The 13832-nt window shown below is 40.7% G+C and overlaps 1 protein-coding gene and 1 long non-coding RNA gene across 2 annotated transcripts in view; one reads left to right on the top strand and one right to left on the bottom strand.

Moving 5' to 3' along the window:
* RRAS2 (RAS related 2) overlaps window positions 1-5179 on the top strand; it is a 42330-nt gene extending 37151 nt beyond the window's left edge. Inside the window, exons 5-6 of the mRNA XM_030273833.4 lie at window positions 3109-3227; window positions 3702-5179. Coding sequence (XP_030129693.2) covers window positions 3109-3227; window positions 3702-3789 — 207 coding nt within the window. The 3' untranslated portion in view covers window positions 3790-5179. The remainder of the gene's footprint in view (window positions 1-3108; window positions 3228-3701) is intronic.
* Window positions 5180-6885: 1706 nt separating this feature from the next.
* Window positions 6886-13311, bottom strand: LOC140684256 (uncharacterized). The gene is made up of 2 exons (XR_012056238.1): window positions 13175-13311; window positions 6886-8903 (listed from the first exon to the last, which is right to left on the bottom strand). It is a non-coding gene; the product is annotated as an uncharacterized lncRNA (long non-coding RNA).
* Window positions 13312-13832: the final 521 nt, after the last annotated feature.

Genomic DNA, 13832 nt, shown 5'->3' with positions numbered 1-13832 from the left:
TCTTGGCAGAAGTGGGCATTGTTTTTGTGCTGGGAGCACTGTAGGGTGACCACAGAGTGGTAGAAATTGATTCCTCTCAAACTTGAGGCAACATTTAGTTGTTACCTGTGTGATGTGTCCCTTAGTCTTGTTTAAGTGTCCTGGCAAAATACAGGTGCATTCTAGGTTAGGCAGCCTTGTAGAGTTGCTTTAGGTGGAGGAAAGCAAGGAAACTTCAGAAATTAATGTATTTCTCACAGATACCAGACAGAATAGTGAAGAGAGAAGGACCTATGTTCACAGGATTATTGTGCAGATACTCAAATGGAAACTGTTTCAGAAGAAGAATGTTAACTTAGAGAGGTGGGGAATAAGCTTTTCAATGTTTGACTGGCTCACATCTTCTGTAATGAGTTTTCATTTGAGAAACTTTTACTAACTGTCAGAACAGGGTGAATGAGTGATATCCAGAAAGAAACAGTAAAATATCCTATAACAAAAAAGGGTGAGTATCATGTATTCAGGCTTAAGTTCACTAAAACTGCAGTACCAACACACACAGATGTACACACAATCACTATCATCAAATCTGTGGTTCTCTTTAGTTCTGTCAAAATAAAATCCAGTCTTCTTTGAAGAAAAAGGATTTCGTTTTTATTTTGGTGGTGATGTTAAATAAGCTGTCCCATCACACTTCCTGGAAAACCCATCATGTTACAGGGTTGTCGTACTCGAGAAGGGACAACAAAAAGATAAAATTTCATGGTTTTATTTACAAGTATTTCTATGTTTGTACTTACATTTCCCTCAGCTTTGAAGATCGTAGTGATATGTTCTGGCCTCTAATTTAAATCTTGGGCACTGCACATGTTTCCATGGTGTTTGCAAACCAAATATTTTTTTAAACTGACTTTTGAGGTCATCGAAATTGACCACAAGTAACTTGAAAATATACTCGGGAGACTGGCAAAAATTACTTTGGAATTTAACAGTTACAGATATTATTGTAAATACAAAAAGAACTTCAGTGTATATGTAATGTTTTAGGTGCAGGATCTTGTGGAAGTGGAGCTTAACTTCATATACAGTGTTAGTTTGACTTGTACCTGTAATGTGCTTTAGGTACAATAGCGAAGAAATTCTTTAAACATGTGTTTAAAGATGGAGTTCAGCTTCTCAGAATTATGCATTCTTTATTATTCATTAATAATAAAGAATATAAAAATATAAAAATCATCAATTATACATTACAATTCTTAGAATTATACATTCCCTGCAAATTATTTATTTTTGTTGAACTTCAGCCTCTCACTTTCTGGGGTTGCAGTAAACTGTGTGGGGATAAAGAAAAGTAACAAGAGTTAGTTTTGCTAGAGCTGTTATATCTATATCTTACTAGTCTGAGGTAGAGATCTACAGAAGGTTCTGGAAGCACTGGTGCAAACTTTAGGAGATTCTACAGTGCCAAAAAAGAGCTACAAATATTTGTCCACATGCAGCCTTCATAAGCTTTGCAATTGGAATATTTCAACATCTGAGGTCAGAGTGGGGGGTTGAAGTGGAATTGTTCTAGCTGGGAGAGCAGGAGTCTTCATTATTTTTCAGTTTTCAAATAGCAGTAGAGTTCCAGTTCTTCCAGTTCTCCTTATGTGCCCTGCAGTTAAAAAGGCAGCTCCAGTAGCTGATCTTGGGGTTGAGTTGTTTCTGGAGGTTTCTTTTTTGGCTTCAGCTGGTGATGATAACACTGAAATGAATGCAGAGTTGCTGTGAGTGTTTGAGATCAGCATGTGCATCCTGAATTACTCCAGTTAATGGCACAGGGTGCTGGGAGCATTTTGTAGAGCTTCACAAGGGTTTAGTGGGAGCAGCCCTGATTTCAGCAGGAGGTGTATTGCTATTGTACTAGTGGGATGCTAAGGGCAGAGGAATCAAACATGTGGAGATGCTATGCATGAAGGCTCTTAAACCACTGTGTAGCTGTTAAGAAACTATTTTGCAAGCTGAAAAGTACTTCTAGACCATGCACTGTGGTGAATGCTGCCTCTACTTTTCTATTTCCATTTCTGTGTAGCTGTTTAATCTAGTGAATATTCTGAGTTCCTTTTCAGAACTAATTTAAAAATAAACCCTCCTTATTTTTGTTCTTATATCAGTCTTCTACGTGCTGGTTTAATGTTTTTCTGTGAATGCAGCATAATCTTTGACATTTCTTCCATCAGGCATTGTCTTGGCAAGATCTGTTGTATTTCCTTTTGTCCCTGAAAGCTGCCCTTTCCTCCCTGGCCCTGGGGGTTGCCTTCCCGTTGGAGCCTTGCACCACTCAGGGTGGCCTCTGTTCTCTGACCTCACTGCTTTCCACCTCATCCAAAAATACACAGTGGTCTCCTTTGGTTTTGTCTTGTGCCTGATGTACTCCTCCTTCCTAGAATGTTCTACTGGCTTCCAGTGTTCCTAATCCTTGTGTTTTCTTCTGCCTCATCACTTTAAATTTTGTACCAACTTTTCATGATGCTCTGTGTCCTGTTCATCTCCTTTTCCGCTGTTGTCTCAAGGAGTCATTTTGTGGCCAGGGTTTCTTTAATATTTCTGGATTGCCTGAAGACCTCAGGCAATTTTTAGAACTCTGGTATGTTTAAAACTGGCTATGTTTTGCTATGTCATTAATAGATTTTTTTTTTTTTAATGCCTTTTCAAAATATTTAGAAGCTAAACAGCAGTTGTTGTTTTAATAGTAGTCTGATTTTTTTTTTTGTTTCTCTAGATTTAGCTGGGACAATGCAAAGGTGAATTTAGTAATAATATTTAGAATCCTGTTAGTAATCCAGCAGATGCTGACTGAAGCACTTCCTTTGAGGAGGAGCAAGGGACTAATGTCTGCCCGTGAAGGAAAACTTGGTCTTATGCTGAACTGAAGGCACCTGGAGGGAGGGGAATTTCTTGCAAAGTCAGTCTTTGTCTATTGCAGAAACTTTCTTTTAAAAAAGTCTTTTTCCCAGTAGTGAAAACTGTGCTTTGCCCAGATAACCATTATGTCTTGAGGGAGCTGGATCCTTAACATGCACATGCAGAGTGTACTGGCAGAAAGCTGCTGGCAGAACCCTTGAGCTTAATGGCTGATGTCTGTTACAGGTGACACAAGACGAAGGCCAGCAGCTGGCACGGCAACTTAAAGTAACCTACATGGAAGCCTCAGCAAAAATCAGATTGAATGTAGACCAAGCTTTTCATGAACTTGTCAGAGTTATAAGGTATGGTAATTGAGACCACATAATTCATGTCCCTGTATTAATGGATAGCTGCAGCAAAGGTGTTGAAATGCAGTGGGAAATTGCTGGGAGGATTCTGCCTGCTGTTTCCTCTAAGCTTTAGCCAATGATCTCCATTATAAAACACTCAGGTGCATTAGGAAAAATGCTTACATGAATTTAATATATATTTGAAAGAGAATGTTGTTGTCTTAATCTTTCAGATTTTATTGATCACCCAGTCAGTAAATGTGATAAATTGCATCTGAGACTGGCCTTCTGTAAAAAATTTGGTTTCCGAAAAAAAAAAACAACCCCAAGAGGTGAACTCAAAAACTCACTTACTTTATCAGTAATTTTGTGTAAGAAGGAAGTGCATGCCCTATGAAAGTACAAAAAGAAAGTGTGGAATATAGTAGTTGTGTTTATTTACCTGAAATTTATTCTATGAATTTAATTTGAAATACTTGTTTACAGGAAATTTCAAGAACAAGAGTGCCCTCCTTCACCAGAGCCAACACGGAAAGAAAAAGACAAGAAAGGCTGCCATTGTGTTATTTTCTGAGAGTCCCAAGAACCAAGCTATCAACTGCCAGATCATATTTTTTTTTTCTTTCCATCATTTTACATCACTTCTGGTATTGGTCTAGCCTTACATGTGCATGTCCTAAAAGTGGTCACCAGAATAGCCTTAGTCCAAGAAGCTGGCAGAATAGTTCCTGAAGAAGACTCTGTCATCCTGGGGCAGACTTCAAACCAAAACACTAAGGCTGCTTCTCTAATACCACAGTTCCTTCTCTCCCTTCAGAGCTTGCACCTTGTGGAGTTTTATTCGCAAAGGAGATGAAACAAAACCGTGTAGGACGAGGTGTTGAAGTCATGCATAAGTTGTCTCTTGTGAATTAATTTATTTTTACTTCTGACATTTCATTAGCTATTGCAGAGACCTATATTGGAGTATAGAGAATACTTTTTAAAAAAGGGGTGGATTGGCTTTTTTTTTGTTTGTTTCTGCCCTCAGTTAAATTAGACTTGAGTATTCAGCTAGCCTTAAGAAACCTACACTGAATTTCATTGTCAGCAAAAATTTTCATCTCTCATTTATGCTGCAGTTTTATTTCGGTGGCCAAAACATTCTACTGTATTTATTTTTTGAATCCAGAACAGCTACAGGATGATTATTACTACTATTAGGATATGGCCAAATACCTGAGCTCATTCTGGATTGAGGCATTTCAGCTTATTAAGAAATTTCACATTATGTTTGAAAACAAATTGTGTCTTCCTTTGTATTTCTGGGTAAGGGATTAAGGAAAACTAAAATTGTAGCTGTTTTTGTTTCATGTGATATAAAAATGAATTTGATCTTTCCATTGTCAGAGATGATTAAATGTTTTTGCTATATACTTTTATACATTATTTTCTTATCAAACTAGTTAACAAGTATTTTTATATGTTTGTAAGCAAATATGCTTTCACAGCATAACTTGTGTATATGTAAAGATGAGTATTTAATTCTCACAGTTCACTTTTAACTGACAAAATGTGGGATTTGCCAAACTGTGGTAAAATTCTCCTTACTCTCCCGATTATACCCAAGAATGGCCAATTATGTGCCTGCCCAGCACACCTATAGAATAAAATCTAGTGTTGTGTTTTAATGAATTTCAGTATCCCTCGCTGAAGACTGACCATTATGTGAATTATTAAACTGTAAGAACTTTTAACTGATTGTTTAGTTAAACTGTGGATGGTTGTTTAATTTTGAGTTCTGTGGATTGTGTTTAAACAATTCAAGAGTATGGTCCCTGATATTGAAATACTGAGTGGTATTGCACAGTTGTCACCTTAACTGAATGTGTCCAACAGTTCTTTGAAACTTGATTATTAAGGAAACCCTTGTATAACTTCAGGTGCTAGAATTAAAGATGGTCTAACCATTTTCGGGGGGTAAACACACTGCCTCTTTCTGAATCTCTTCCAAAACCTGCATTTTTTGGGGGGAGGTCGGGGGGAGAAGGGAGCGATGGAACCTGTCTGGGGAATAGCAACACATATCTGCAAGAGCATTTTCCTCAAGCTTGGAAGTAAAGAAACTTTACTTTCAAGAAACTTTCAGCATAAGTCATGACAGATGACAAAAGCTGATGTTTGCTTTGGCTTGAAGTGTGTAGTCAGTGGTCCCATCAACAACCCTTGTGTTTTCAGGCTGTGCTCACTGTCAGGTGCTCTGCCATAAATCTGGAAGTGTCTCCTGAGGAAACAGGGCTGAAACAGGTTCCAGGTACCTTTACAGCAGGAAGGCATTATACCTTGGATTCAGGCTACTGCCAGGCATTGCAGAAGAATTTAAGTTTTTTTAATGTAATTTAGGATAGCATGTGTAATGCAGTTTTGAGAGAGTGGGCAGCTTCCCCTCCCTGGTGGATTTATTGGTTGATGAAAGGCTACTTAGGAGGAGTGTGTGGAAGATTCAAACAAGGAGTTACAGTGGAAACACATTTGGGAGATGCATTGCATTTTTCAAGTCAAATGTAAGAAATTACAGCCTGTAGCAAACACCACGTGTTTTCTTAACTATGTAAAGCTCTCTGGAGGTAAATCACTGAATGTGTGGCTTTAGAATGAGTTAAGACAACAGATTACAGCATGTGTGCTGAGACTGAACTTGTTCAGTGAACATATCTTTAGATTTTATAACTTTTTTCCTTTATTTTTTAACCTTTCTGTCATGGTAAAAAGGCTTTAAATAGTAGAGTGTTACAAAAATAAGTTTTTTTTAATATGCAGTTTCTCAGAGCTGATAGAGAAGGTGGTAGAGCTCCACGTGGAGAGATGGATAAATTTGAGGATGTTGATGCTAAAGAACCTACACCTGCTAAGCCACGTTGTAACCACAGTGAACTTTACAAACAAAATAAACAACCCTGGTACCACCAGCAGCTGCTGTGCAAAGTTTATTAACTAAGACATGTGCATGTGCTTTTTAAGGCTTCTCTTGGAGAGAATGTGCAGAGAAATCTGTGTGGTGTTATCATCTCTCTTCTGGACTCTGTGGCACTTCAAGGAGGTCTTAAATGTAGGCATTTGGATCCTACTCTTCAGGCATGAAGTAAATACTTAGAAAAGCAATAGGGATTTTTGGTGTGTAATGATGATCTTGGTGATTGCGAGTTCAAAACAACTGAAGGTGTTTCAATTATTTGCTTTTCTAATTGTTGTAGCTGAAAGTAATGGTGAAAAATGATGCTTCTGGCCCTCATGTGATGCTTGAAACAATATAATAGGGAGCTTGTCAGTCTTTTAAAATAGTAGCCCTGATCCATAGGCCATGGATTAGTTGTGAATTTACAGCATTGCCACCTTGCTGTAGAATAAAGTTTAGCTGACAGGCCAAGAGAGTTTCTTAAAAATTTCCTGGCAGAAGAAATGCTTTTAAGATTTGTTACTTATGTTTGTAGTTACTTCAGTTCAAGGCCACATCCATAAATCTGTTAAACTTGCAGTTCACCAATCTAGGGAGCTTAAAATGTACCCAGAAATTATCTCCTGTTCTTCCTAGATCACAGGGTAGGGTCTGGATCTGTGTTTCAAAGCACAAAACACCTCTTTTGGCCTCTCACACTGCTGAACCTGCCACTCCCCTGGATGAGGAGTGGGGTTGACGTGCTCATAAGCAAAAGTCTTTTTATGCATGGAAGCATGAGATGAGCTATTGTGAAAGGGTTAATAAAGCAAAATATATTTGAAAAGTGTTAACTCCCACTACTGCCAAGGAAAACTCTGACTTTAATGCATGGCCTTGTGGTTAGTCATCATTGATAAAGTTCAAGTCTGGATTATAACAAAAATTTTGGCTTAGGTTCTTCTGACATCATTTATGTGACACGATTTCACCCGTGGTGTTGTGTAGTCGCTGACTGGCCTTGCCACATCTTGTTACAAGGCTGATGGGCCTACTCCAAACAGGAGACTTACGAAGTCAGTCACCACAAGCCCAATACTGCCAAAAATTATCTGCACTTATTCTTTAGAAGCTCATTGCTGAGAAAGGGTCAGGCTGAACAGAATGCATTTGCACTTGATTTAGGTATAGATTTTGAAGTTGGTTACCCTCATGTATCAAAACCACGGTGATGAAAACACTCAAACAGAATTTAGGAAAACAACCAAGCTGGAAATAGAGGGGAATGGGATTGTTTCCTTCATTACTGCACTGACCACAGCAGGGCAGCAGCCTGTCAAAACATGAAGGCTTAAACTTGTCAAGAGGGGCTCTTGCTCAGAGCATCCTGGATGGTAAATGTGCTGTTCATCAATTTGTAAGTGTGGCTTTTCCTGCCTTCTTACCTGGGTCTGTTGTAATGTCAAGTTAAAATTGCAGGCTTGAAGTAAATTCTGGGTTTTGCATGGTGGTCAGTAGAGATCCTAATCCCAGTGTTGTGCACACGTGTTGGAAGGCCAGAAAACTTGGGAAAATTCTTGATACTTAAATATCCTTGTAGAGCTCTGACCATGGGAACACTTGCATGCAACAGGTCCAGTGTAGAAATGAGAATGGGGGATAGTTAGAGTATCCTTTAGCTGGGAAGATAAAAAACTTTAAATGAGAAACCATAGATGTGGAAAAGGCAAGGGATTCAACTACAAGGAAAACTTAATAACAACATTGTGAATATGTGCTGGGCTTGCTTTCTGTTCTAGACTTTTCTGTTTCTTGCTTGCTATTCTAGACTTTTAATACTTCAGTTATAAAGGGTTTGAGAGACTTTTACTTATTTATAGTGACCTTAGCATTTCTTAAATTACTACATTTTAAAAAATGCTTCTGACATTGTAGAGTGAGAAATAGCAAGCAACGTGCAAACACCAAAAATTGCAAGTAGAGACAGTGATTAACCTCCTAATTCCCTATCTCTTAGTCCAAGGTGTGGATTAGGGTGTGCTAAACCCATTTCTCACATCAGTTAAACTGAACTGAAGAACAGTAGAGCACAATTACTTCTCTGAATGCCCCGGGATCTCCTACAGACCACCACGAGATGGCACCAGGGGCAGCCCTACGTGCCGCTGGGAAGTGCTGCTTTCCCCGGGATCCCCATCAGAGCTCAAGTGCCTGCTCTTAACAGGCAGGGTAGGAATGCAAAGCTGTTGATCTGTAATAAAACAGGGCCACCGTGTGTCACAGCTATTTCAGAGTAATCCTTTTCCATGGATTCTGTAAAATCCGGATGGTCAATAGCTGGGGAAAACCAGTGGTTTATAAATAGTATTTCTGAAGAATTTGATATGAAAAGCAGGAAGGATGCTTGCAAGTCTAAAACATTAGATTTATGTTAATTAAAACATTGTACAAATTCTTAATTTCTTCAGGGTTTGCCAACTTTTGTAGTTGCCAGCTGTGTTGGGAATATCAGAGACAAAGCAAAAATGAGTGATTTGTGTATCATTAGTAACAATAATAACAATAAAGAACATACAATTTGCAATCAGAAAGTTATGTATAAACACTTCATATTCAGCTAAATAACACATCCGTAATGACTTCTGAAACCAAATTTTGTTGTGTTTGTAGTGTATCTGGGAAGGCATCTGTTACTGCCAGGTTCCAAGGTTTGGGCTCTTCCATTGCTGCTTTGTGATGACTTCTTTCCAGCAGTATTACTTGGAACAAATGTCCTTGAAGGGAAATAGAAAAGACACACCTGTTTTTCACTTGTAGCACCAGAGCAATCCCTTAGAACTCCTATTTGACATCTTCACATTGCTAAGACTGAATGTGACATATTCCTGACCATTCCCCTCTGTCTTTTCAGGAGTTAGGTGCAGGACAAGGAAAATGGGGAGTTGTTGCTGGGTGATTTAGTGACAGTAGATACAGCACCCAGAGCCTCCACTGCCTCTTGACCAACCTGATTTCCAAGGTCCGTGTGAGGAGGTGAAATGAGGAGAAGAGGCAGGAGCAGTGGGTAAGGATCAAGGCAGGGGTTATTTTGGGGGGCTCAACCTATACAAATTTATAGGGACTTAATGGAGCCCATCCGAGGTGGAGAGAGAACCTGCTGATGCCCTCACAAGGCTGTTGAGACTTCTTTCATGACCATCTTTAATGGAGAGCAGGGAAATTCCTGGTGGCTGGAGGAAAGCAAGTGTTACCCCCCTCTTCAAGCAAGACCTGGGAAACAATGTAGGGAACTGCAAGGAGTCATCCTTGCTTCTATGCATGGAAAGTCATGCAATGAGTCCTCCAGGAACATATTTCTGGGCACATAAAAGATAAGTGGTTGGGAATGATCTGTGTAAATGTATGAATTGACTGGAGTCAGTCACACCTGACCACCAGGGTTGCCTCTGTGATGAAGTGACTGAATTTGTGGATGAGGAGAGAGCAGTGTATGCTTTTACCTCAACTCAGCAAGCCTTTCAACACTGCTTCCCACCCTATTTTGATACAAAGGTGTTCAGGGTGTTGTGGGCTGGTAAAGCACTGACTGATGGATTGTGCTCAGAGGGAGTGGTGGTCCTCAGAGTGTGTAACAGGCTCACCTCCAGGCAGAGTCTGGTGACAAGGGAAAGGCTGCAGGCATCTCACCTGGCATCTTGAACACCTTGCCAGTGAGCTGAAGGAGACAACTCAGTGCACTCTTAACATGTTTGCAAGTGACACTATGTTGGGGAGAACCAGCTGGTGAACTTGGGCATGGGGCTGCTGGAGGAACAGGTCAAGGGGAGCCTATGGAATTTTACAAGGGCAATTTTAAAATCAGAAGTTTTATTTAAATCATCTTAGAACTCCAGCAGAGTTCTGTGACTTACCTGGGGGTCAGGTTTGCACTCATGCATGCCAGAAGGTTGCACTGGACCGTGGTGGCTACCCAAAGCATGCCAGGCTTGCATTTGCTGGCTCCAGCTCATCAGAGATCCAGAAAGAAGAAACAGGAGCAGTGGCTTGTGCAGCTGATGTGTTTTAGGGGTTAATCAGATACTTCTGTTATATTTTTGAATGTGTGAAATGCTGTTTCCCATTTCAGCGAAGTTGCTTGTTGAGTGGGATGTCACGGAGACAAAGTCTTGCAGCTCAGGCTCAGATGTTTTAAATGAGCCGTGAAATAGGTATTGTACCTTGTGTGCAGAAGGACAAGGGGCTTTGGTCTTTAATTTGGTCTTTAATTTGGGCTGCTGCCTATGAATGAGGAATAAATACAAGGCTTTTGCAGCTTGGTTTCCAACTGGTCACCTGCCAGAAGATTCTGCTACTTTAATATCCATACAAGGATCCTCTGAAATAATGCCCTGCACAAGAGCAGACCTCTACTGTGGTTTTATGGTCTAGTGAAGGATTTCATAATTCAAAATTCTTCTCAGCCTGAGCAGGATCAAGTGACTTTTTTTCCATATCTGGCAATTACATTATTAATTTCAGAACAGCATTAAAAGCCTGGAAAGTGTAACTGTTATGTTCCAGGGTGAAATCTGTCACTGTTTTTCACAAACCTGAGATGTGAAAGGGCTGACAGCTGCAGGGAGGGGAGATTGGTTGATGCTTTTTTTGCCTGCTCTAGTGAAAGTTACAGTGTTCTATGCCATTTGAAATGTAGTCACCTCCTCATTTTTGCCTTGTGTCACTATGCTGAGGTGACAAAGTTCCCACTTTCCAGTAGAGGGGACAACTTGATGCATGTGGGCATGCCTCTGGATTTCAAATTCACTTTTTGATATTTTCATTTTCTGTTTACCCAAAATAATCCAAAATTCTCATGACATTTAAACAATGATAATGTATTTTGTAAGCTTTAAAAATTAATTTTTAAAAGAGTAAATTGATTGGATTTTAAATTTGTTTTTCTATTTTCACCTCCTCCCCCACCACTCCCCCTTCCCAAATCTGACTGATAAAGCCTGAGGAGCCTTTTTTAATGTGCCTGGTACTGAATTCCTTCTCTAGCAAACAAAAATACAAAAAAAAAAAAAAACCACCAAAAAACCCCAAAAAAACCCCCAAAAAACCCAAAAAAACCCCAAACAAACAAAAAAAAACACCACAAAAAACAAACCACAAAACTATTGTGACTTTATTGAACCTGAATTTCAGTCAGTAAAGCTCAGGACTTCTTTCACAGATAGGAGGATGCCAGTCCAGAGGGATGAATGCAATGTAAAAATCCCCAGCAGATGGGGACTGGAATTTCCCAAAGAGTGGCACTGCCAGCTGGCTCCTGAGGGGCTTCAGGGCTGACACAAGCTGCTGCATCCTTGAGGGAAACATTGGGAAGCTTTGGTGTCCCAGGGGAGGGAAGCGTGGTCAATTGGAGCATCATTGTCCAGAGCTTTTTATTTTTATTGATTAACAAAGCAATACCTCACAGGAGGCCACTATACTCATCCATTGGCACAGTCTTGTTCTATGTCCCACCATTTCTGTACATGTGGAAAATCAGGATATATTTCAGAGAGGAGTAGAGGATGAAAAGAGCTAATGAATTACTAAGAGATTGCCTTAGTAGTTCACACTGGATGAAACCACCACGCTGTCCTTTCAGCAATATGGTCCATGAGGGAGACTGAGCCTGCTAAAATATACAGATAAGGACCCACGCTGCTGTGGACTTCATCTGCTTTAGTAATTATAGTATTTTCTATAGAGCAAGTATAGCATACACATCATATATATATATATATATGTGTGTGTGTATATATATATATGATGTGTATGCTATTCTTGCTCTATATATATATATAGTAAATATAGTATTTTCTAGCTCTTAAAAAGAAGGAAGAAGTTGAGCTCTGAAGAATGCATTGCCAGTTTCTTACACTTGTGAAAACTGGGACTTTAAAACCACCATGGATGGCAGGGTCAGGTTTCTAAACACTTCCAGGCAGAAGATTACCAGAGGGTTGGGACATCCTGTGGCTGTGTAGGAATGGGGGTGTTGCAGTGTGGAGGCTGCAGGGCCAGTGTGGGTGTCTCCCAGGCTGTCTTGGTTGCTGCTAGGAAAGCGGTGCTGCTTCAGGTTCCTTTCTGCAAGATGTAAATTGTCGTGCTGGCTTCTTTGCAAAATGCCTGGAGCCTGACAAATGAAGTTGTTTATTTTATCAGGAGCAGCATAAAATCATAATGGCTCTTGGAGGGAATTTTTAGAAGCTGCATTATCCTTTGAAAGGAAGATGAAATACAGAATTATGCCAGATGCTCTTAAGGATGTAAATACTATCTTTTCAGGCAAAATCGTTAAGCCCAACTTTCATAAGCTTTACTTTGGCAGGGTAATGTGAGGGAAAGTGGAAAAGCAGACAGGCACGTTCCTCCTTACTGTGTTTCCTGCATAAAGCAGGAATATAAGGCACTGGCTTATGGAGTCCCCAGCAGGGATGCTGAGTGTCCTGGAATCACCACTGCTTGTCCCATTGCTGCTTCTCCTCATTTCAATGAGCTGCTCCACAAGCCTTTTGTGATGTTGTCTGTTTGGGTTGGTGGTTTTTTTTGTTTTTTTGTTTGTTTTTTTTTTTTTTTAATTCTAGAATTATGTACTGTTTTATTCACAGGCATCTCATGCTCCTTGTAAGGCAGCAGAGCTCCTATGGGGATGCAGACTCTGCAGTGCTGTTCCTGTGTTCGGGCCCAAATCTCCTCTTAAGCAAGGTCCAGATGTTTGTTCTGCAGGGGAGTGCACTGTCCAGGTGTGAAAGGGTTTGTAACTGGTTTTCCTGGAGCTGTCTTAGAACCTGTCTGGTTACTGAATGAGAACTGGTTTGTTTGGTTCAAGCCAGCCTGACTCCCTCTGGAGCTGCCGTGCAGGCTGGGCTGCAATTGTCTCCTGCTGATGTTCCCAAATGTCCCCAACTGGAGGCAGTGAGTATGGGACAGTGGCGTTCTGAAAAATCCCCTTTAATGGTGCTTAAGAGACCAGATCTCCCCTGTCCTTGCTCTCCCCCCACCTCCTCCTTACCTGCAGAACCCCGTTTGAACTCGGGCAGCCCCTCGGGAGGACACAGGGAGGAACTTCTTTGTCGAAGCAGCAGGTCAGGGACATCAATGCGCGACCCTGTGGCAGGGCAGCGCCTGCAGCGGATCCGGGAGCATCCTCACCTCCAGGCAGCAGCCCCGAGGGCGTGCAGAAATCCCTGCTTGCGTAAGCACTAATTAGCGCTGCTGAAAGACTCCTAATCTCATTGAGCAACTCTTTGGGGTGGTGGGGACAGCGTCGGTCCTGTTGATACAATATGTATACATAATCAGAGTGAGCATGCCCAAAAAGCACGCTTAAAACTCAGAGTGTTTCTAGAATATCTAGTCCGGAGTTTAGGTTGCGTTCTTGACTCTGCACTGTTAAAGCTGCTAGGCTCCATCCAGTGACTCAGCAGGTACTTTGCCATTTGTCTGCAGGGAAATGCAGCAACAGCCTGTTTGCTGCAGCCCTGCTGCCTGTTTAATTTCTGTGGTATTTCAACAGCTCAAGCTAATATTCCAGATCACATTTATTTGGGTGATAAAGTAATTTGCTGTATTCTGAACACCTTAAACAAGGAAGATTTTGTGCCTTTTCAGTGCTTAGTTCCAGCTGGCACTGGGATAGGGAGTATGTGAGGCAGCTTCTCATCGCTTTT

The sequence above is a fragment of the Taeniopygia guttata genome, chromosome 5 (genome assembly GCF_048771995.1).
Source record: "Taeniopygia guttata chromosome 5, bTaeGut7.mat, whole genome shotgun sequence".
NCBI lineage: Eukaryota > Metazoa > Chordata > Aves > Passeriformes > Estrildidae > Taeniopygia > Taeniopygia guttata.
This window is presented reverse-complemented; position numbering and strand designations above follow the sequence as displayed.